At 47.4% G+C, this 24,529-nt stretch overlaps 1 protein-coding gene across 1 annotated transcript; it reads right to left on the bottom strand.

Annotated features, from left to right (window-relative positions):
• Nucleotides 1-16,389: 16,389 nt before the first annotated feature.
• On the bottom strand, nt 16,390-23,247 carry LOC129200361 (thioredoxin-related transmembrane protein 1-like). Its single transcript, XM_054811697.1, has 8 exons — nt 23,019-23,247; nt 22,769-22,884; nt 21,913-21,958; nt 21,256-21,384; nt 18,920-18,965; nt 18,736-18,837; nt 18,445-18,514; nt 16,390-17,686 (listed from the first exon to the last, which is right to left on the bottom strand). The coding sequence occupies exons 1-8, from the start codon at nt 23,159-23,161 to the stop codon at nt 17,508-17,510; spliced, it is 831 nt and encodes a 276-aa protein (XP_054667672.1). The 5' UTR covers nt 23,162-23,247; the 3' UTR covers nt 16,390-17,507.
• Nucleotides 23,248-24,529: the final 1,282 nt, after the last annotated feature.

The raw sequence follows: 24,529 nt of genomic DNA, 5'->3' as shown, positions 1-24,529 counted from the left end.
GCATCCAGTTTAAAACTGACCAAGGGGCAGACCCATCACTAAATTGTGGAATTTGCTAGGCAGGATGCTGTGGACAGCAAAAATATTCATAAATTCAAAAAAGGAAAAGCCAAGTTCACAAAAGATAGCTCTACCAGTAGGCTTTAAGCATGAGGTTCCTGGTGCAGCTCCTGCAGTCCACCGCAGACCTCATCGACGTGGTGAACGTCTCATAGCTGTTTGCCTCACCCTTATTGCCAGAGAGAGGATGCTCACACACAGGGGCTTTTTATCAGATGCAGGACATGGTTAGTCTTGAGCAAAAAGCCTGCTCTGTTGGCGATGGTGTTCCAAGGAAGACAGAGATTTGGGAATGAGGTTGGAATATGCTGATTTGCAGCTATCCCGAGAAGAAAGGGAGAACAGCAGCAGTGTCATCCCAGCAGCAAAGCAGTGCCCATTAGCTCCCACAAGAGACTCTTGCTTTGGCCAGCCTAAGATGGCCTTGAGCAGCGTCATCTGAAGGAAAACACCCAGATGGCCTTGTTACAGCGACAGACTAGACCTTTCTTGCCAGCAAGATCTGCTCTCGACTGTCCTCCCAAGCAGAGGAAAATGTTCCTGGTACCTGCCTAGAGGGGCTGGGAAACATTTTGGGTAGCCTGGTCTCCTGCCAACCTTTCTGAGGAATGAGATCACCAGTCCAGGTCCGCACTGAAGATGCTCATCCCTATGCAAAACAGAAAAGATACGATCGCGAGCGATTTCAGCAGGAGGCACATTCATGCCAAATGCTTAGAAAAAGCCTAGAAATCAGGGCATATTGATGTTTTGGTTGACACCGCCAGCCAGGCAAAAGCTTTCCAGTGAAGGACTGTCGGCAGCGGAGCCAAGCCTCAACACGGGAGGAGGGCTGAAAGCTGCCCGACTGCCCGCTCTGCCAACCTGCTGCCCAGGTTTTCAGGCCAGGAGGGATTTTTCTCTCCATTGGAGCCAAGCCATCGTGATCTTGCGTTGATAAATGGGGTTTGATCCAACGCCCACGCACAAAGACAATGTGCTGGCAAAAGCCAGATTCAATGACTGCGCAGCGCTCGTTCCAACAGAGTGCATCAACTGTTGTCAAATCTGGGGGAGAGGAAATTAAGGTCCAACACTGACAATCGTTGCTTGGTGAAATTTATGAGGCTTGTTAATGCTACACACTGTGAGAAGGTCTCTTTTTGGAGAAGGTGATGAAGCAAAGCCTTACGGGACGAGACACAGAAGGTGACAAGCTCAGCTGGTTCAACAGTTTCTTTCCAAAACAAGGAAATCCAAATGTGATCACTTTGCTTCAATAAATAAAAAAAGCAATTTGGCACTAGTCTGTTTTAAGTGTACGTGTTAGCGTTGATGGTGTTAATAACAAATGTAATTATTTAAAAGCTGCTAGGTATATCAGGGCAGTGAAAACTGCAGATGTCGGCAACCCTTGAGTATTCTTCTTTTACACCTGCCACTAAATCAGTTTAAAGTTCCCATCTCAATGTATCAGAACTAATTATGTTTTAGACAGAAATTACTGGAAGAGGACCTTTGTTTTGTGTTGCACAGGTCCAGCTAAAGGATTGTCCCATCTCCAGTGCCCATAGCAGGAGGGTGATGCAGAGCACAGGCAGGGACCAGGGTATCGGGGGAGAAATTCTGCATCACTCCGTGGCCACTTTTGCCCTGAAAGGTCTGAAGATGCTCCTGTCCCACAAACAGGACACTGAGCGTCTCTTATCCACAGCAGGAATGGAATAAACTATTTCAGCTGGAAGGGACCTACAACGATCATCTAGTCCAACTGCCTCACCACTTCAGGGCTGACCAAAAGTTAAAGCAAATTATTGAGAACATTGTCAAATGCCTCTTAAACACTGACAGGCTTGGGACACCAGCCACCTCTAGAAAGCCTGTTCTCCCTGCACACACACCGCTACAGCAGAAGCGTAGTCATTCCTGCCCAGAAAAAAGTCCATTCCTGGTGCTCTTCAGACCCATGTCATGTGCTTTGGGTTCTGTTCTTGGGTTTTGTTTTGCCTGTTGTTTTTTGGGTTGGTTTTTTTTGGGGGGGTTGTTGTTTTTTTAAAAAAAACAACCCGGTTTGGAAAGTCTCAGGAAATAAAAACAAGAAATTGCTGACAAGTGTCCCACTGTAATTGAGTGAGAACACAGAGCTCAGCTCTACGGATTCCCAGAAATACAGTCCAGATGTGGCTGTCCACGGTGGCGTAGCCAAGCCACAACCCCCGAAATGACTATCCCTGCGACTGGGAAACTTCCCCAATGCCCCTTCCAGCCACGCACAGCGACAGACGATGCCCCAAACACCACCCAACCAAAGACTTGGGAAAACACAGCGTTGGCAGCGGAGCCTGGACTGGAGGGTCCCTACCAGTCCCTAATGCACAATGGCAAGATGCAGCAAGCAATTATCCCGGCTGTCCAGAGCCCTGGCACCGGCACAGAGAGCAAAGGCTGCCCAGGCAGAGGAATGCACGGGGCTGTTTGATTACCCTGGGAGAAAAGCCAAGCAGAAAACACTGCCTGCAGAAGCGAGAAGTATGTTTTGGTTATGACTCCCAGCATGAAGCCTGTTAGATCTGAGTTCTCTTTCCAGCTCTGTCACAGGTGCCTTGCAAAACTTCGGGCATGTAAATTTGTTGTCATAGAGTCCCAGAAGGGTTTGGGTTGAAGGGACCTTTCAAGGCCCATCTAGTCCAACCCCTGCAGTGAGCAGGGACATCTTCAACTAGATCAGGTTGCCCAAAGCCCCATCCAGCCTGGCCTTGGATGTTTCCAGGGATGGGGCATCCACCACCTCTCTGGGCAACCTGCTCCAGTGTTTCACCACCCTCATCATAAAAAACGTCTTGCTTATGTCTAGCCTGAATCTCCCCTCTTTTTGTTTAAAACCTTCACCCATTTTCCTATCACTACATCAGATACCTCTTCCTTTCCCTGAGGTGAGTTAGGCATCTCACACTTGCTCAGTTTTCCCCACGCACCAACTCACCCCACCTTTGCAACAGGTCCCCCCCCCAGCAGAGCAGCTGAGCTGGAGGTGGCAGCAAAGCCAACATAACCCCCTCTGTCCTCTGGCTGAGGAAATGGAAATGATGGGGACACTGAGAAGCCCTGCGTCCCCTCCAGCTGAGTCCCAGCTGCCCTTAGAGGTCAGAGCAAACCCCCCAGGCAGGCTGTGGTCTGCCATGGGGAGAGCCAGAGGTCCATATGGAGATGGGGAAATGACTGCGCCCTCCCCAAAGCACAGCCTGCGTTTTCTTCTCCAATATCAAACATGAAGAACATAACCCTGGGGTCCCTCCCTCCCCTCTGGTGCAAACTCAGCCTGTGAAAACCAGATGGCTAACCAGTAAAGCCAGGCTGGTTCTCCAAACACCATCAGGTTGGTGCAAATCACATGTTTTTGACAGATGGTCCTTTCGCTGAGGGTATTTGCCCAGCCTTGCCATACCCGTGTGTTTTCTGCAGACAGATTGCTCTGCACATCCACAAGTCCCATGCCAGCCCACGGCAAATCTGAAGCACGGCAGCTCTGGTCATGGAGCCGCGAGGCTTATCCTTTACAGAGCATAATGAGACATTCCCCTCTCCTCACCGTGCACAAGGAACCACTTTGGGAGAAAAATTTACTGAAACCAGCAGACGTGTTTGCATTAAGTTGGGAGCAAAACCGCTACCTGCCAGCCAGGCTTGCCCTGCAGCTCTCCTGCCTCCCTGGCCAGCTGGCGATGTCCCCCCCAGCATTGCAGCTCTGCTCCAGACACCACACATCTGTACGTCTTACATCTTAAAAGGCCATTTAAAAGGCCAGTGGACACCTCTCCCATCCATCCGGGAAGAGCTGGGTGAGATGAGCCCCAGCAGCAGCGCAGACAAAAGGGCACTCAGATGCTGTGATGACCCATCACGGGTCCCTGGTCGGAGGTTGCACAGGGCAGGGGACGCTCTCCCCCTCCCTGCTTTCATGCAGCAGGGCTGGGAGGCAAAATGCATGTGTTGGGCCACTGCCTGGGCCACCAAACATCCCTGCTGCTCTTTGTCCATCTGCCGTGGCAGAGCACTCAATGCAAGGCACCGGGCTTTGAACACGCCAGGTCTCTGGGATGGCTGGTGGTTGCTCTTGGATGCACACCACCAGGCTAACCCTGGGCCATCCGACCCACCGGCTCAGACGTGGTTAGTCCAGGGAATCCCTGCTTACCCATTTCTAATTTGGGCACCCGCTCCTCCCCACCTGCCCTGATGGGTAAGGAGACGTCTGTTTTATTTCCAAAGATTTAAATGACCTCCTTCTCCTGGAAGACCTGCAGCTCTTGGCTCAGTATACTGAAGTACCCAAACGAAGAGCGAGGTCTGCGAGTTAAACAGTCTCTCACAGCCAAATCCCTTCCCTGCAACGCTGCATGTAGTTCCCAGGCCTCTTTCTGTGCTTTTCGTTCAAGCAAAACCTCCTGCAGCCATTATTCCCCCAGCTGGGAAGCGTTCTTCTAACCGAGAGACTTACTCTCTGTACGGCAGAGAAGATTTACTCCCCATACTCCACAAGAGAGATTATCTCCAGTTGCTATTATTCCCTTATCAATAATTCACCGTGCAGCCACACTCCGGATCGCGCCTGTGCTGCCTGCGTAGTTTCTAAGCTCAGTGCTGACTGAAAGAGCAGCCGTGAGTAATCACGTCTCCTCTGATATTGCTTATGCTCTCAGCGAAGCAGAACAAGTAACTCACACTGCAAATGAGTCATGTCCCCTGGAAGCTTCTCATTTTAGCATCCCATCGATGAGAGCAGCTTTGCAGAAGCACCTGCTAAGGATTGCAAGCCCTTGGCATTTAAATAAATAAATAAAGGGGAGATAATTAAACTCCGTATTTCAATCTTACAGGAGGAGTTCATATAAAGGGACTCTTTCTCCTTCCAGAAAATCCAAGACAATTAAATGATTAAAACAGAAAAGCAGACATAAAACCCAAGGAGGAGAGGCCAGACAAGCCATTGTGAATACAGATCGCACACTGAAGCCTTGATCAAGGCTCACTCACTCCCCCGTTAGAAGTACAAGCTTGTTGCTGTTCCCATTTATCTCTCACAGAGTAACAACTGCGATGCACAGAGCTCAGCATTAAAACAGCACAATTTCTTAGCAAGAGCCCATTTGACTAATTTATCCTGTACATACACCCAATATACAGGCACAAATGACTCATTTCCCACCGAAGAGACGATCATCGGCGTACGTGATACGATCTCAGCACACGAGCCTGCCTTCTCTGATTAAAACCTAACCATTAGAGTGACTTATGGCTCCGAAGATGCACAAGCGTCCTTCGTGACTAAATTAGGCACCGGGTGAGAGATGAAAGATGATCTACCCCTTCCCAGTTGCCACCGGGAACCTCCACAACCACAGCTTGGATGAACCATCTCGGATGTCCGAGACATCTGTGCAGTCATTGACTAAACCTTTAATCTTGCAGGCTGGCTTTTCTTCAAAACACCCTGCCAGAGAACCAAGCCAAACAGCAGTTGAGTGCTCCTCGATCCAGCCAGGTGGATCTGTCTCCCGTGGATTTATCGGCATGTGTCTCCCCAGGAGATGTGCCTCTCATTTCTCAATTTACCTGCACGTTTCAACATGTTGCTTCAGAAATCCTTCCACAGGAGAGTAGGAAGCTTCCTCTGTGGGAGAGCAGGATGCTCTCCAGGATGGTTTGAGCAAGGCTGAGGGCAAAAGGTACAGAGAAGACTTCTTGAGGGCAATTCCCCATTGCATGGCCGGTACCACCAGCACACACAAGTTAAGCTGAAAATACAAAACCCAAAAGGATGGCTTTTCAACTCTCCAGGCTTACTTATCTGCCCCTGAGCATCTCTGATAGCAGCCTACAACCCCGTCTGAGAGCGTGGGAAGATCGCGCTGCGGTGAGGCGGCCGGGTGGCAAGATCAGCCCTGGGGACAGCGTGGCCATCATCAGAGACAAGTTGCTGTTAGAGGCATCAGACTTCTGGAGCCAGGCTTTTTTTTTTTTCCTTTGGAAGAGAACAACCAGGGCCAGAGCCCCGTGGGGGCTCTTAGGCAACAGCAAAGCAAATCCTCCACGCCCCCGGGCCTGTGGATAACCCATCCTCGTGCAAAGCTGTGACTCACGCCTGTGCAAGCACGCATGCAGCCGTGGGCACCAAGACTATTAGTCTACGCTTGGACCCCTTCCTATTACTTCTTGCTGGGTGAAATTAAATGGAAAAGAAATTCAATTAAGAAGGTCTCGTCTAACACCGAGGGATCCTTTCGAGTCACTCTCTGGAACCGTTAACAGGTCTGATGGGATTAGCGGTCCCCGGCTCCCTCCCTCTCCAGCCGTCAGCTCGGGAAGCCCGTGGTCGCAGCAGGCTGAGCTCCAGCAGGGATTTGCTGCTGGTGCGACCACTCCAGCCCCCAAAATGGGACTTTGCTGCCCAGCTGTTTTCTGGAGCCACCAAAACTTAGCACTTAAGAGCAAAAAGAGCTGCCTTTCCCTGGGAAGGAAGCAGTCACCAGGCTATGGACCCTCACATGGAGCAACCCCCCCCAGGGCTGGGTGTCTGGAGGAGCTGCCATGCCCAACCCTGCCTGCTCTGACATGGAGGAAGGCACACGTTTGGGTGAGTGGGTTCTTCACAGCAGCACTGTCCCAGGCTTTGCAACAGCCCGGAGAGCAGAAGACCAAAACACGGAGGACACCTTTGTCCACTCACCAGCCAAGGACCAGGCACTGAGTCCTCGCCAGCCCCACCATGAGGATGCCATGGGAAGGCAGGATGGGACATGATCTTACGGTTGGGCTTGATGATCTTAAAGGTCTTTTCCAGCCTAAATAGTTCTATGATTCCATGAGTTGCCAAGTGATCCCTGGTGACAGCCCAGTGGGGAAAGTTTCTGCTCCCTCCCAGTGCCTGCCAGCTCTTCATGTCCCCAGCATGCTTCCTGTGCTCACCACAGCCTACAGCATGGGAAATTAAAGCACCTAGATTGGCCACGGCAGCTTTGCTTCAATCTCCATTTATCCAGCAACTCGGACACAGTCAGACAGGCTAATATAGAAAGAGATGCTGCGGTACCTAATACACTGCAGAAGATGACAGTAGTTTCAAACTAATGGACAACGCTAAAGACAGTGTGACCAACGTGATGAATCAGAGCTGTGCAGCTTCAGGGGAACAGAGTCGTGGGGAAAAAATAAAAATCAAGGCTTATCGCTTTTAGCCGCAGGACTCAAAGGAAAGGCAGTGTCCTTCTCAGGAAGGCTGAGCCCCCCAGGGCAGATGAGACCTCCAGGGTGCAGAGGTTCCCCCTGCCCATGGAACACGTCCCCATGCACAAGCCACCACTCACAGTGCGTGCAGGTCCTCAGCTACTCGCACCATCCCCGCGGTGCTGCTGACTTGCAAAGCAGTTCCCTTCAGGGGTTCAGTGAGTGGATGCCTTATCTCGCCATCGAGGCTCGGACCTACAAGTGGCAGAAGGGATAATTAAAGCCGAGCTATTAAAAAACCTCCCTGCAGACTCCCTCCCTCTGAAGGGGATGGTGAGACAGCGTGGGATCCTGTTCCCTCAGCACTCCAGAGTCTTTCCTGCAGAGAAGTTAAACAGGATCGTTTCTGCCATCCCCAGTGTCACTGGCAAACCCAGCGCCTGTATCTGGCATCCATAGAGCAGCATCGCTTTGGCCCTTGGGCAGAGCAGGAGGAGATGCAAGAAGGTCAGAGGTGGAAGCAGAAAGGGAAATAGCATTTGCAAACCTCTGGGCTGGAGAGATTATGAAACAGCATTCAGCATCAGGTGCTAGAGCACCCACAATGTGCTAGCTCCATCCTTTGCCAACAGCCTGCAGTAAAACCCGGCAAAGCTCCACGCAGTGAGCAGCCCTGGCAAAGCCCCAGGGGCTGCCCCCGCTCCATCTTTCTCTCAGCCACTCGCCTACACAGCAGATAAATCCCAGAGCACCTACAACAGCCTTCCTCCATCCCGGCGCGTGGCAGAGCCCCCGTCCCCCCCCTCACAGTCCCCTGCTCCTCGCCTGCAGTGCGGCCATCCAGCCAAGCTGAACTACCCTTAGACGCTACGGGCGCAGCGAGGTTAGTGTCAGAGCTCTGCTGCCTCAGGGGCTTTTGCATCCTGAGGACAAACCCCAGTGCAAGCACGGGCGCCACACCACTAACCATACCCTGTAACACAAGACCTCCACCCTAGAAGCCCAGCCCACCTGGAAAAGGTAACAGAGAGGGGCAGCTCTTCGCACGGGTGGGACGACACCTACCACGGTGCCCACCAGCCCTACCAGCCTCGCGAGCCATGCCCGGCATCAGTGCAGGATGCTGCGGGTGCAGGCGGGGTGCCGCTGGCCGGGTCCCCGAGCACAGCGAGGACTGCCACCCTCCACCCTGCTCAGGGACCCTGCGGGCTGCGACTCACCGCGGCAGAGGCGTCAGGGCGCAGGAGAGCCGGCAGCGCTGCCAGACGGGGCAAAGAGCCTAAAGCATCTCCAGGATGTGCTGGTGGCTCCTCTTGACTCTTTAAAAAAATAAATAAAATTTTACAAAATCACTCCATTAAATCAACCTAAAAACATATAAAAAAGCCCCTGACTTGATACCATTTAAAAACAGCAACCACCTCTCCTAAGCACAGTTCTCATTCCAGGGAGGGAAAAACGCCAGAAATCACCTCGAAATTGCAGTCGATTCTCTGTGGAAGGAATTCAGCTGCTTTGCTGATAAGCAGCAATATAAATCTCTAAGCTGGAGAGGTAGATCATTAAGGGGAAATGTTTAGAGAAATTAAAGCCTTTTTCCTGCTTCTTATGCTAATAGGGAAAACCAAGCTGATTTGCAGGAGGACAACATTTAGCAATATCTAATTCATCAAAGTCCCCATCTGTTCTCATTCTCATGCTGAGTTTGTCAAAAATCAGCTTTTCTTCAACCAACGCCCGCGTCACTTTTAACCATAAGAGGCCAATTCTGGAGAGATTTGTAAATAAACCACTTCTGCAAATCCAGCCAGAAAAAACAGGCAAGGGAAGGGCCTGATTAATAGAAATACATGTCAGGATTGAAGGGATTGAGGAGAGATGGCGAAGCAAATAAGGGGACAGGAGAATGACTAATCGGTGCAGCTGGCAAAATAACCCAGGGCGAAGGCCAGTTTAGGGTTAATGATACCAGAATGGGGAAATTTCCAAAGCAGCATCCTGCATCTGTGCCTCTGCTGGAGCTGTTGCTCCTGGATGAAGCAGGATCCGCAGACAGCTCCATGCCAGAGCCACCCTGCGTGAGGGGACCGGCAAGTTCCTCCCGCAGCCCACGGGGCTCTAGAAAAATCGCCTAAAAAATGTCTTTCTGTTCCTTAGGGGAAGCGATGCTGAACTGGTTTGTTATACCGTTCTACCTATTCACGGTTATTGGAGCAAACAGATTATCAATATATTTAATTCAAGCAAAACACACCGTGAGCAGATACGATCTCAAAACTTGCAAACTAAGGATTTAAGTAACAAGGCTACATTCCTATATTCTTCTTTAGGGGCAGGATTATTCTGTACGCTCCTGTATTCAATTTATGTGGCAATTTAAACCGTGCATGCATTTTCTGCAGTATTTTCAGCAGTGAGGATTACACTTTCAAGGTGGGCAGCCCCACAGATCATACCCGTCATTTGGCACAGGCCAGGTGCCATCAGGTTGATGTGCTCCCCCAGGACATCTGCCAGCAGATCCCTGCCTCGCCGGCAGCTCCGGCAGGATCCCACTGGGACACGCACACCAGGTGTAGGCACAGAGCTGACACGGCTTACGGCATCGCAGCAAGCAGAGGGGAAAAAACCCTGACATTTGTTGCCCTAAAGACAAAACTTTTTTTTTTTTTTTTTTTTTTTAATCCTCATTCACAGGGCAGAAAATCCAGACAGCCGCAGCTGCGGCACAGGCAGGAGCCCTGGGGCAGGACTGCAGCTCTGCTCAGCACCTGCCCTTCCCACCGCCTGCCTTCCCCTCCCAGCCCTGCGCAGCCCGGCAGCCGTAGGGCCCCGACGAGGAGCACGCACAGACGAGCCCGGCTTTCCCCATAGCAGCCGAAATGCCGCTCCTGCCCCGTGGTTCCCCCATCGCCTGCCCCGCGGAGCCGCCTTCGCTGCCCCCGGCAACCTCCTGCCTTCCCAGGCTCCCTTCTCCACTGGCTCCGTCTTCTCAGCCAAGCATGATCCACAGTGGAAAAAGGAGCAAGGAGCTCACAAAAGCTGGAAGGGCAAACGGCAACAGCTTTGGAGGACACGCTTGCTCGCGTACAACAGCGTGCTCTGGCCAGCTAAGAGACATGCCGCAGCGCTGGGGGTGTGTTCCCGAGGGTGCCCATGGAGATGGGAGAACATCGTTTCCCAGTGTCCTTTCCTTCAGAAAGCCCTCACTGATCTGTAACCCACTTTTGCCATTTGTTTGGTCCGCGCCATGTAGCTACACTACAGGCATCCACAGCGTAAGGTGACACAGCTTACTCACAGGTACATACTGTTCCCGTACCTATTGCCTGCTTTACAGAACAACCAAAAATATTTACACGTCATGCTTTTACCATCCTCTTTTAAGCTATGAAATTGCTTCAGGTCCCTCTCTAGAAGTAACATTTCCTCCAAGGTCCAAGCAGTCTTTCTGTAGCATCTCCATGTTGCCACCACGTGGTCAGCTGGCTCCTTTTGCCTGTTCTCCTTTTGGCCACGCAACTTCTTCCACAATTCTCCAAAGGTAGAGCAACCCTTTAGGAGATGTGCTCCAAAGCCCTTTAAAAAAAAAACACAAAAAAACCTTAAAAAGAATAATCTATATATACATATCTTGAATGGAGTAGATCTCAGTTTGGAGCCTTTGAGGTTCTTAGAGCAGCATGAGGAGTATCAGCTCTTGGTCAGCTATCTAACTATAGTAGACAAAGCGAAGAGCAATGCCCTCGAGCTCCTCCCAAGGTGGGGAGTCCCGCCTGAGTGCTCCTCATACACCCTGCAGCCAGCTCCAGCCCCAATCCCACCAGGAGCTGAAACCCCTGTAGCAGGCTACAGCGGCATTCTTGATTTTCTGGGCATGCAGAAGACAAAACGAGGTGTTTTCAAAAGTGACCGTAGCACATCAGGATATCACAGACAAGCTGAGGGACTTCAGTCAGCATGTCTTGCAAAAATAATAATAATAAATGACCTCTTTATTATGCCTCTAGTGCTGTGCTGGCAGCCTCCTCCAGCCCAGCGAGGTCTCGCTACACCACCCCATGGTGGTTTGAGTTTTCGTCGTCGCTGCAGAACTTCAGCAGAGCATCAAGACAAACAACTCTTCCTCCGGGGGCCAACAGCTCCTGGCAGGGTTTGTTATTACTGTCTCTCACACTTAAGGAAAAAACCCTACAGAAAGCTTCAAAAAGACCTCAGATTCCACTCGGGGGGGCCTGGCCGGCTCCAGCGATCGCTCCCCCCCTCCCAGCTGGGCTGGAAACGGGCTGTAGCCTCCATGGATCTGGAAGGGGATGGATCACCCCCGTCTGGGGCTCTGACAACTGATGCATCAAACCAGACAGCTCCTTCAGAAACCTGTCACGCCGCCGCCTACCACACACGTCAAACTGACTACGAACTACTGTATTTAAAAATATACCATAGCAGAGATTACACACAGATTATTCCCCTTGAACAAGAGATTTCGGAAACATTTTGGTTTTATTCATCTCCGCACAGGATTTCATTGATCAGCTCTTGCATTCTCGTATCACCACTCAAAACAGATCCTTCAGCAACTCAAATCCTTCAGGAAGTTTGGCACAAACTCTAGGCTGAGGTGGGCACATCAGATATAGTTTCTATTTCTGATCAGCTGGGCATACGCAAAGCCCACACCAAAGCCTGCTTAATACTGAGTATTTAATCTCAAGTTATTGTTAACAAAGTCCTGTCGAAATAAAAAAATAACAATAAAAAAAAGCTCTGTATAAGATAATACTTCATGTCCTTCCCAAATACTTGACAAGGGGATAGGGAGAGGAGGATGTGGCTACTTACCCTTGGAGAACCACTGTCCAGTCATCTAAGAAATCAGCTCTGCAGTCCAGTAAACCAGTAAGATTCAACAGGGAAACATGGTATTTTCCTGGGAGACCAGGGACTGAGATAACCTACGTGAAGAAACCAGCCAGGCTCGGCAGGCACGAAGGCTTTGCTCAGCCATCGCTCATTAGCAAGGATTAACATCACACCCCCTTGAGAGCCAAACAGGTCTTTGCACCCCTCTCACTCCCGCAGTACAGCTACTCCACCAGTGCAGCTCTGGATCACATCCTGCCTGTTTCTTGGTGCCCAGCATCTCCGGTGGCTCCAAGCTTTCCCCATTGACTCACCACATAACACAGAGGGAATTTACAACATCCAAAAGCACTTGGCCTCTTCAGGTTGTTCGTTTTTTGACAGATCTAACTGCAATTCCAAGACAAATATGCACTGTGGTCTGTCATGAACAAGATCTTGGCTAGTCTGAGGAGTCAAGTGGAAGAGATTTACAGCAACAGTGCTAACAGACAATCTGAGCATCACTGCGGTGCCTGTGCTGGGAAGGGACAGACGGATTGAACTTGCCCGTGGCTGAAATCATAGGGATATGGGATGCCATTCCCACAGGTCCCTTTCCCTCCAGGTGATAATGTTAATAGAGCAAGCATTCAGACAGGAGAAACTCCATCCCAGGGGCCATGGAGTTTAAAGGAAGACTCAGACACATTATCTGAAAAATTATCAATCACACGATGGGAAAATAAAGCCCACAGAGGTCCAGGCTCAGCAAAGCACAAAGGAAAAGGAAGGAAAAGCACAGCTAAGAAAAACATTATCTTTAATGATGATCTTGCATTAATAGTTTCTCATCTAGCATTTTTAAAACTTCTTGATATAGGAGGCATAATTTAACTTATAAGTGAACCTTTTTTAAAAGGGGCTTTCTGGATCTGCCTTGCAGTTAAGAGAATTTCTATAAGCAATGCTAAATAGAAATGAAATTTGTATCTGGAAAACTTTAAAGAGCGAGGAAAAAAGGCAGACCGAGGTAGAATCTCTTCTTCTAGAAAGTGACTGAAGTTACTAAAGCCCACAGGAAGATGAGGAATTCAGCAAGGTAAAGCAAAGCTGACCCAGGAGCAGACTGTTGGGCATTAGCCATAATAGCGACCAGCAATACGGTTCAGGGAAGAGCCAGCCAAAGGTGATGCTGCTCGGGTCAAACCAGGAACTTCAGCTGATGCAAACAGGGAGATAAGGCAGCTGCAGGAGCTAGATTCCCTCTTTTTTAGGCAAGGGAGCCTTAAAATGGATACTGACATTGTACTTGTGTGTTTCTAAGCACTGGAACAGTGCTAGAGCACACTGAAATGTCTCCTTCCCCATCAATCTCTGTCAGAACTGAAACTTCCAGTTTCAAAACCAAACTTCCGGCTGACTGGCAGTCTGGCAAGCAGATTGCCAGCTAAGCATACAGCTGCTTTTTTGTTTCACATTGGGCTGGTCCCAATATCTAAATATACTTCAGTTTGACTTTTAGCTCATTTTTTCCTTTGGACTGGCTATTATTTCCTGTTATACATAATGTATCGGGTGGAAGAGTAGGGAAGTTGGGCTTGTATGAGCATCCACTTAATTCCCCAGGCAATACGTACTCCTTGTTCCTGTTGGGGAAGAACTGCAAGAGTATTTATTATTGCATTTACACAGAAAACTCCACAGATCCAGACTGAGAGCCAACACACAGCACTATCATGTTCTCTATGCTTACTGCTAAGAGAAGAGATGGAGGAAAGAGCACAGGAACAGGCAAAACACTCTCTGATGAGGAGTTTTGCACTGGGCTGGCTGTTACTCAGCAGTGCTTTGAGCAGACCCCGTTTGGATTTTTTTTCCTCCCCAAGAAGCCTCTTTCCTTTCAGATCTCATGGAATTCTGAACTAAGCTTCTCACTCCAACATAAAACCATCAATGCTGACCCCTTCAGATCTGATATACAGTGTGTAGGTGGAAGGGAAGAGTCTATCTGTAGCCAAAATATGATTCGCATGCATTTTACGCAAATACAGGAAAAAAGTTACAAAGAACTGAATTTTAAAACATCATTTATCATTTCCAGCCTACGTTCTTTTTACAACACAAGAGCCCATTTTATTCCCATCGCTGTCTAAGCCTGGCGTGCATGAAAGCTCCTTCCCAAACCAAACCAGCCATCTAACCAAATCGGTCTCCAGCTCACGCTACCGTGACCTGTCCAAGCCAGCCTGAACTAAAAACCACAAGTACCTCAGCACAGCTTTAGTCTGAAGTATCATTCCAACTTGTCACAAATCCTTTGTTAGCTTCAGTTACAATCTTTTTTTCCCCCCCATGGAAATAGCTGCAGTTGTTTCATTGCTAAACAGCAAGATAAGAGTCTTTTAAAAAAAAGACACAAACACAAGAATCCAAACTTGGTGTTATTTTTTACTTGAAGACTCTCTGAAACATTAAAAAAAAGTATTGTTACAGTTAATTAACTCCTTCTGGAATGAAGTTGGACATGCTCGGTCAAGGTGGCGATATGGAAAGGGCAGTCTGACTTTTACAAAACTGATATTCAAGCATCATCAACACACACAAAGGACAGGCTCTTATGCACATTTGTTACATTGCAACCTTCGCTCAGCCTCAGTAAACATCTTTGGAATATAGATTTTTAAAAAAATAATCAAGTAACTTAAATATTCACAGGACAAAACCATGACGTTATTAAAAACACGAACAGTGAGATTTACAGAGATCAGCAAACGCAGGCTGCCTACGGATAATCAAAGCAGAACCTGCGGAAGGTAACACTACTCACAAGCCCAGGTCTGCCACACAGGGGCTGGATTCCAGCAACGTGGAACCAAGAGGCAGTTTTGGAATTCGGTTGCTTGCCTAAGGCAGGGAAGCAGTAAGAAAAGGTAGGTGTGCAGGAGGCAAAGGCAAGGTAAATCAGTGCTAGAAGTTTTTGTTAAACCAGGAGTCTAGAAGTACAGCAAGGAGGAAAAATAAAAAAAAAAAAAAAGGTTGTTTGTTCTTTTAAAATTAGAAGTTAGCCAAAAGTTATCAGTATATACTTTCTATATTGCACACAGTTTTAAAGTAACTGAAAAATTAGATAGCCCTGCATTTATAACAGCTACATTTAAATATATTCCAAGTGGAGTTAGCCCATATAGTTCAGCTTTTAAAACAATTGAACGCTTTTCCCTAACAACAGCATACAGCATTTGTGTCTCCTGTCTTCTCAAGCCCTCTCCAAACTAACAAAATACGCCATTTATCAAAGACAGTGCTACTAGTTCTCCTCAGTACATCACAGATTTATTGCCTTTTTTTTTCTTTTTTTTACTAGTGACAAAGGCTAAGATCTAAACTTTTAGAGAATTTAAGGCAATCCTACAAGACCAACACCTCAAGGGCATTTACAGCACACAGTGGTCTTCATTCAAACACCAGGAAAAGTTTGATATTTAAAATAAATGACAGGAACACTCAGATTTCAACCAAAGAGACCCTTTCAAGCATCAGCTATTATCTTCCGAACACATAACCCAGCACTGAAGTTGTAAGTCATTCCAGAGCACCGATGTTCAGAAAAATAAAAAAAGAAAAAGTCAAAGTAGGAAGTTCCAGGACATCTGACGTAACAACTCATTCTTACTCATCTAAGAACTTGTTGGAAGATTCACTCGGATATTTGGACAGCTGAATCACTTTTTTCCGTTCATAACATGGAGGATGAATTATGATTGGATATACTTAAAAAAGCGACTTACAAAGAAATGTTCCAGAGTAACAAAACCCAGGGAGTATTCTTAACACCTTTACAAGCTGAGTCACCTGCAAGAGCTCTGACTATTGTTTTTCCCAATACTTCTCTTGTATCCCACAGAGTTCATTATGAGCTCCTTGTCTGATGTTCTATCTTGTTAATAATCACCAGGAGAGTCTGGCTTTTTTTGAGAGTCAGGCTACAGTGAAAACAGCAGCAAGAGCATTTCTACGTTTGCGGTCTTAATTACTCATGACCAAGTTTACTATTGACACAGATTTATCAACTGCCAGTCCTGCAAACCCACTCAGATGAACAATTTAAAACAAACAACAACAAAACTAAAACAAAACAGAGAAACCCAGCAAGAACAGGCTCGTCCAAAAACCTATGTGCTCAGCATTAGGCTAACCCTTCCCTTGCAAATACTTTGGAAATTAACTGAAAGAATAGGGAAAATTCTTGACAAGCGATGTAAGATAACACTGGCCCAATGCGCATGTGCATTCTTTTTATTTCTATACAGAGTGAAAACAAATATTGTACAGAAAACAGTAGACTACAGGGTTTTTTTAAAGAAAGAGTTAGGGTAATTGTTTCAAGATGGTTTTGTGAAAACAAAAAGATGATTTTCTGTGAAAGAAATTAAGAAGCAGTTATTTCAACTTCCAAGTACAGCCTGACCAGATTCGCAGTAAAATTTGATTAAGCAGAAATCACTGATGATGTATTAAAAATAAGCAGAGTCCTACTGCCATCCAGCAGGATCAACAGGTAGGCACTCAGCAGAGAACCCTGCATGTAAACTATTCCCATCTGAATCACAGTCATTGAGACAAACAAGACTTCATGGTGCTGCCTGTAATTTTTTTCTAGAGAAGAATTACTTTGCCAACAAGCACGTATCGCTTTCTACAGCCTTTTCTAAAAGACATCAATGCAAATAGCAGGTTTCTGGTCAGGCAGAGAATCCATACCACACAGAGCACTTGTGGTAACTTCCATCTGGGAGGATGGCAAAGACAAGCTCTAGCTTTTGTTCAGAGGACAACTTCTGCTCCTCTAAATGAAGATAACTCCAATCTCTTTGGAAGAAGAAAGACTGGGGGGGGTTGTAGCACTCATTGTCATAGCAGAAAGCAGTTTTTGTCACATAAAAAGCCTGGAACATATTCAGTAACTGAAGGAACTTTTTCCCCTCAGAATTTCTTCAGAGCCTAACTAGATAGATTTACACGGAGACACCTTTTTGAATGCTTTAACAGCAAACAGGTTAGTGCATTTTCCTTGCTTATGTTCCCTAATGCAACAAGTACACTGGTTTACATTCTGTTAAAAAAGAATAAATTCTTATAGAACAAGTCATTCAAGCAGCCACATGAATTATTTCTTGGCACTTCCCTGCACACAGACAGGAAAAGTTTCAGCCATTTGCAACAGCATGTTTTAGTTTTGAATACCTGATGCCAAAGATGTTTTTTTTTTTTTCCTCTGAATTCATGAAATGCATCAATATTACCATGACAGGAGTCATTCTGCTCTTGAAGCTGAAGGATTTGACATTTATCTCCTTTTGAGTTGGTGACTCAAACACTAATCCTGCACGCAAACAAAGCTAAGATTTATCTGTTGTAGCAGCAGGGTTCACTGGGCGCTGCCTTACAGCATTCGGTGATGAGTTTCTGTCGGACACCTCTTTACCCTCTGTTTCATCATCTGAGATATCTTCCTCATCTGCTTCTTGCTCTTCATCCAGCTTTTTCAACAGCTGAGCTGACTCTGGCGCTAGCTTTCCTTAAGGAGAAAGGAAAACATACATACACAAATAAATACCATTACCATGTGAAACAAACATTGGTTTTGTTTTGTTTTTTTTTTTTAACATCACGGGCTAGCACAGAATTTTCATGACTTTAATCCAGGTAGTACTTTCCAGTATCAGTCACTTAAGCTGCTATCTTCAGTAGAGTTGTTGCTAGTATGAATTTACCCACAGGTCAAGTATTAACGGATTACAGACTATCTAGACAAGTTAATACAAAACTTCCTCCAGCTTTGAAAAAATGAGTCAGGTTCCTATAAACCATAAACCAGCATTCAAACATTCTTCCCTGACTTTTTAAGACTACATTGAAAAGTCCAGAGACTAACCCCAAACTGAATCACTTACTATCCACAGAAATGCAAATTCACTTTTAATCCTCACTTTTCCCCTAAAACTCATGCAAACCCCAACTTAGCAACACAGAGAGCTCCACTCAAAACTTTTACTCTCACCTCCCTGCACATAGGGAATTTGTATCTTGCAGGTATGAAAATTTTTCTATCTCCTAAAAAAGTTTTTAAAAAATAGTTCAGCTTTAGCTAAATACAAAACACAAACCCACTATAAACCCTAAGGGCAAACAGCTGCAGGTAAAGCACAGCACCAATCACAAGTGTAAACTTCTACACTAAATCTCACGTCCTGCAGACACAAGTTATGTACTGATATTTATTAGGTAAGATTTACCAAACAGCTTCACTGAATTAGAAGTACACAGTGGGCTTACTTGAATAAGGGTACTGTGGCGGTCTGTGCCTTTTGGATGGACAGATACAGTCTGCCAAGAACACCATCACCTGAAACCAAAGACAGACAAGTTTAAACCTCCAAACATCCTGCACATTAGAATCACAGAATCATTTAGGTTGGAAAAGATGCTTAGGATCGAGTCCAACTGTTAACCTAGCACTGCCAAGTCCACCACTGTCCCTAAGCATCACCAGTCTTACTGTTAAAGACCGAGGCAAAGGCAATACACAGTAGTCACAAGACAATCTGTTCCAAGTGCTTCACTTACAAGTCCCAGTATCAGTCCTGAGAATAGAGTTGCCAATGCAAAAACAGCATATGAGCCCCAGACTGGCATTCCAACATTTTCTGTTAAATAACCATGGCAGTGCTGGAATAAAAGAGAAGAGAATTATTTCAAGAATAGCTGACTATTGTGTCTATTAAGATAAAGTAGAGATCTAAGCACATACCCTGATCCACATTGATAATTGAAACAAAGCTGACATACTGCTCATCCTGAAACAAAGCAGAAAAAAGTAATTGAAAACATCTTTAAGCCAGTCACATACCTGCATCTTCTGATGTGCCTGGTCATTATTTAGTCCCATGTTGAACAACTTTCTGCTCATGTCCGATTTCCCTCCCAACTACTTTGATTTTTATCTTCCGTTTTGTCTTTTACTTCAACAAACACTCATTTCCCATGAAGCTACCTTCAGTGCCAGCATCGGCTTGTACAGTATTCCACATATGAACATCTACGAATTCACAAACTTCCTTGACTTGGATCTGCTGACATATGAATTTCACTTACTTCTGTTTATGTTCTAAGTTACGTTTGGACCCACAGTCTATGAGAAGCCAGCTGAAACTCTACTCAAGATATTAAAAATTAAGCATCTGGACATTTTATTAAAACAAAAAATTAACCTATTAGAAAAAAATCAGGTTATAGAAGAACTGAGAGATCTTCAGACATTTAAGTTTCTCACTTGTATGTAAATATGGCTAAAGACCAGGCTATCTGCCATTTATATCCTGCCGATTCTGACACTTCCCTGTTATTGTAAAGCTTCAGCATTAAGTATTCACTAAGTATTCACTAAGGAAAGGAGAATTTGAAACATTAAGCCAATGTAAGTTGGTAAGAAGCCTGCATATATATGCGCAAAAAATGGAGCTGTACCATACACTTCTAATAGAAAACTTATTAATCCTAAAATTAGCACCCTGTTTCACACATTCCTTAGCGTGGGGTAATATTTTGTAGCTCAACCACACAGTTTGAAGATTCAAACGGCATTGCAAGTAGACAAAGTAACAATGCTGAGCTTCCTAGAAGAGCGACAAAAAAATGTAAAATTTCAGTCTACCATAACACTTCATAAACTGAACACTGCTACAGTACAGTTAGCACAGAGGTGTTTCATAGAATCGCTTAGGTTGGAAAAGACCTTTAAGATCATTGAGTCCAACCATTACCCTAGCACTGCCAACTCCACCACTAAACCATGTCCCTTAGCACCACATCTACACATCTCTTAAATACCTCCAGGGATGGTGACTCCACCACCTCTCTGGGGAGCCTGTTCCAATGCCTGACAACCCTTTCAGTGAAGAAGTTTTCCCTAATATCCAACCTAAACCTCCCCTGGCACAACTTGAGGCCGTTTCCTCTTGTCCTATCACTTGTTACTTGGGACAAGAGGCCAATGCCCACCTCACCACAACCTCCTTCCAGGCAGTTGTAGAGAGCGATCAGGTCTCCCCTCAGCCTTCTCTTCTCCAGGCTAAACACCCCCAGTTCCCTCAGCTGCTCCTCATCAGACTTGTGCTCCAGACCCTTCACTACTCCGTTGCCCTTCTCTGGACACACCCCAGCACCTCAATGTCCTCCTTGTAGTGAGGGGCCCAAAACTGAACACAGAACTTGAGGTGCAGCCTCACCAGTGCCCAGTACCGGGGGACAATCACTGCCCTGGTCCTGCTGGCCACACTGTTCCTGATCCAAGCCAGGATGCTGTTGGCCGCCTTGGCCACCTGGGCACACTGCTGGCTCATGTTCAGCCGGCTGTCGACCAACACCTCCAGGTCCTTTTCTACCGGGCAGCTTTCCAGCCACCATTGCTCTAACAGAAGATAAACCTTGAACAATTGGGCTCATTTGCTTCAACCACCTCACTCACAGTTACTCAACTACTTTGAAATCACTACACAGCACATGCAGCAACAATTAAAAGCACTTCAAAGCCACAAAACTAGAAAGTATTCCAAAGAGCTGTTTCTTCTCAGACTATAGTCTCCCCACTTTTCCCTCAACGAAGGAACCTTCACCCTTCCACTCTGCTTTTAACTTTGCTACAGATCAGTCTTCTTAAATAGCCACCCTGTATCTTACAACTACGTTGCTACATTATTTTCCAGTTTTTATTGCTAATTTCCTAGAATTTAACTGGACAAAACATCTTTCTGCTGTATATTCAAAAGAAGAACTTCAAGCATCGCTAAGTTATCCACAAGAGTTTAGTAAAACAATACATCCACCTATAACTATTTGCAGCCTTAAAGTAGACCTTGCTCAGGACACCTTTGCTATGCTAGTGCACACAATCCTCCCACAGCTGACGGAGCAGGCACGAGCACCCACCCATCACATTCACACATTTCTTACCAGCACAGAACTGCCCCGTGAGCTGTTAACTAGGAGGCAGCACCAGGCAGGGCACACCTAAGGATCTGCCCCAGCACGTCCTTAAATTGTGCATGTTCAACAACAAATTATTATAAAAATCATACCAAAACTTACAGGAAAGAGGAAGGACCAAACCATGATGAAACTGGTTCAATAGATTTCCATTCCTGGTCACTGATGAAATTTATGAAATCAGTTTTAGTTCTTGCACCCTGGTATCTCCTGAACTCTCCATCTTTACAGCTATAAAACAAGCAAAAAAAAAGTGTCCTTTATTTTAGACAGGCCAAGCATGCAGCATTTGTTTCCACTCAACAGCTTCCCTCCCATCACCTTGCCTATATTTTTTTTTAGTTTTACTTTGCTTCAGATGATATTGGCACTAAAATGTTTTCCAAAAATCTTGGAAATCTACAAGTATTTCTAGAATCTTGACTCCAAGTGCATCTTGGCTAGCTTTAGGATGCAATTCCATAAAGAGATAACGATCTTCCTAATGCATTTGCCACACAATGCATTAAGATCAATCTACAGTGAAAAGATTGCAAAACAGAAACACACGTGAAAAGATAGAATAAATAAGGCCTGAAGGGAAAAGAAAAAAAATAATCAACTGGAAGTACTGTAAGGGCAGAGCAGGTAAGACAGAGGTTGTCTCTGTAAAGTAACTCCTGTTCTTAAACAGCATGGTAAATCGCATTCATTTGCCCCAAATCAAAGGAAAAAAAAGTCCCCTCTACTCCAAAATATCCTGCTGCTTTGCATACTTACTGATAGATGGTAGGAAGAGCTGTTATGATAAATCGTCCACTTAATCCTGTAAGAAAACAGTTATTTTCAGAATAGTAGAGCATTCTTATGTAAGAAAAGGCAAGAAATGTTAATATACACCAAAATAAAAACAGCTGCTCCCAGGTATCAATCTTTAACTGCAATCAAACACAAACTTGTGCATATCAAAGTACTGCACACAGTCTAAAAGAAAGGTCCCTGGCCAAAGAGCAAGAAAGTTTCTGCCTGGGGAAAAAGAGATGTCCAGGGATAACCATTCTACTTGACTATTTTGTCTGTAGCTCTCCAGAGATGCCTCTTCTTTTCCCACATATCTGCAGCCTCCAGCACTTGCAGAAAATAATCCAACTGAGGCAAATTTCAAAAGTTCTTATGTGATTTTGGAGAAAAATATCAGCATGGAGAAGACAATTTTTACAAACCCCACACAGACCGGAGAGCGATTCAGAAAAGCAAGCTTCAGCTGAGGGACACCTGACTGCTTGCACTCCCTTTTGCCAACAAAAGGAGGTACTACGAGAGGGAAAGCTGAAACCACATTTTTTGCTCTGTATGATGCTTAAAAAGTATGGTCAAAACCTCCATGAAATCATCAAAAATCGCTCTCTAGAGAAATCTTCTTGTCCCCTTTATCTATGAAGGAAGACTCGCATGTTTAGTCTACATATAGTAACCTGCCTTCAGTAGAGAAGAGGAAAATATCTTTATCATTCCTATCGAGTCTGTTTACTTTCTAAAAGCACACAGGCTCGCACCGACCATCTCCCGAGCACCCAGAAGCCCAAAGCCACGGTGGGGGGCGCTGGGAGCGCACAACCGTCCCCGCCACACTCACCCGGCTGCTCCGTGACATCCACTTTGGCAATGTTCACTTCCAGGTCCTCGCCCCACTCGGCGAACTTCTCCCACTCGGGCTGCAGGTTCTGGCAGGCGGGGCACCAAGGGGCATAGCTGGGGACAGCACAAGTCTGTCACTAACCGGCACCGCTCGGTCCCCCGCGGCCTCAGAGCGGGCCGCTGAGAGACACCACCTCACCCTCATCCCGCCGGGCACGGGCAGCCCGAACGACCCCCTCCCGACTCACAACTCCACCATCCACTCGCCCTGCAGCAGCTCCCGCCACATGCCGTCCGACAGCACCTTCACTGGGCTCCGTTTCCCCAGCGCGGCCCCGCCGCCCGCCAGCGCCAGGCAGAGCAGGGCACACAGCCCCCCGGCCGCCGCCATCTTGCGCCGCGCGCGCGCGCTTCCGCCTTCCCACGACGGCCAGCGAGAAGGGGAGAGTGAGGCCAAGAGGGCCGCGTGACCCCGGGTACGTCACCACGTCACTACTGGCACCACCCACACGCCTTGGCGCATGCGCCCTTCACTCCTCCAGGCGTACCGCGCGTGCGCAGAAGTGTTCTGCACCCCCACAGCTTCTTTAGGCGGGGCGGGGGAGACCTGGGGGCGGGCTTAGGGGGCGCGGCAGCCTATAGAACGTCGCGTTGTGTGGGGCTCGTGGACACTGGGCTCGGCCAATAGGGAGCGCCCTCTGAAGCAGTCGGCAGAGGAGTTGGTGTCTCCTTCCTCTCCTCCGTGTTCCTCACGGGCTGAGGGTGGGTTGGGGCTGGGGTGCAGGCTGGCTGCTGCCAGAAGCTGCCCCCATGTCCAACGGAGCCAATGCCAGCCAGCTCCCAGGGTGGATCTGCTGCTCGCCGGGGCCGAGCCTATCAGCGGTGGTGGTAGTGCCTCTGGGATAACAGAGTTAAAAAAGGGGTAGGGGGGAAACACTGAAAGCAGTTGTAGGCAGGAAAAGAAGTGAGAATATGTGAGAGGAACAGGCCTACAGACACCAAGGTCAGTGCAGAAGGAGGGGGAGGAGGTGCTCCAGGTGCTGGAGCAGATTCCCCTGCAGCCCATGGTGAAGACCATGGTGAGGCAGGCTGTCCCCCTGCAGCCTGTGGAGGACCCCATGCTGGAGCAGGTGGAGACACCTGAAGGAGGCTGTGGCCCTGTGGGAAGCCCACACTCGAGCAGGCTCCTGGCAGGACCTGTGGCCCTGTCGAGAGAGGAGCCCACGGCGGAGCAGGTTTGCTGGCAGGACTTGTGACCCTGTGGGGGACCCATGCTGGAACAGTCTGTTCCTGAAGGTCTGCACCCCATGGGAGGGACCCATGCTGGAGCAGTTGGTGAAGAACTGCAGCCTGTGGGAAGGACTCACGTTGGAGAAGTTGGTGGAGGACTGTCTCCCGTGGGAGGGCCCCCAGGCTGGAGCAGGGGCAGAGTGTGAGGAGTCCTCCCCCTGAGGAGGAAGGAGCGGCAGAGACACTGTGTGATGAACTGACCACAACCCCCATTCCCCGTCCCCCTGTCATGCTGGGGGGAGGAGGGAGGGGAAATGCAGAGTGAAGTTGGGCCTGGGGAGAAGGGAGGGGTGAGGGAAGGTGTTATAAGATTTGATTTTATTTCTCATTGCTCTGTTTTGCTTGGTAATAAATTAGATGACTTTTTTTCTAAGTCGAGTCTGTTCTGCCCATGATGGTAATTAGTGAATGATCTCTCCCCGTCCTTATCTTGACCCAGGAGCCTTTTGTTACATTTTCTCTCCTCTGC

Source organism: Grus americana, unplaced genomic scaffold (assembly GCF_028858705.1).
Source record: "Grus americana isolate bGruAme1 unplaced genomic scaffold, bGruAme1.mat H_70, whole genome shotgun sequence".
Lineage (NCBI taxonomy): Eukaryota > Metazoa > Chordata > Aves > Gruiformes > Gruidae > Grus > Grus americana.
Note: the sequence above shows the minus strand (reverse complement) of the source record. Positions and strands in the feature narration are given on the sequence as shown.

Coding starts and splice junctions, on each gene's coding strand:
- LOC129200361 (XM_054811697.1), bottom strand. CDS start 23,161: ATGGCGGCGGCCGGGGGGCTGTGTGCCCTGCTCTGCCTGGCGCTGGCG. Junction 21,385..21,912: donor GCTCTTCCTACCATCTATCA/GTAAGTATGCAA, acceptor CTTGTTTTATAG/CTGTAAAGATGGAGAGTTCA. Junction 18,515..18,735: donor CAGGACTGATACTGGGACTT/GTAAGTGAAGCA, acceptor CTTTGGTTTCAG/GTGATGGTGTTCTTGGCAGA.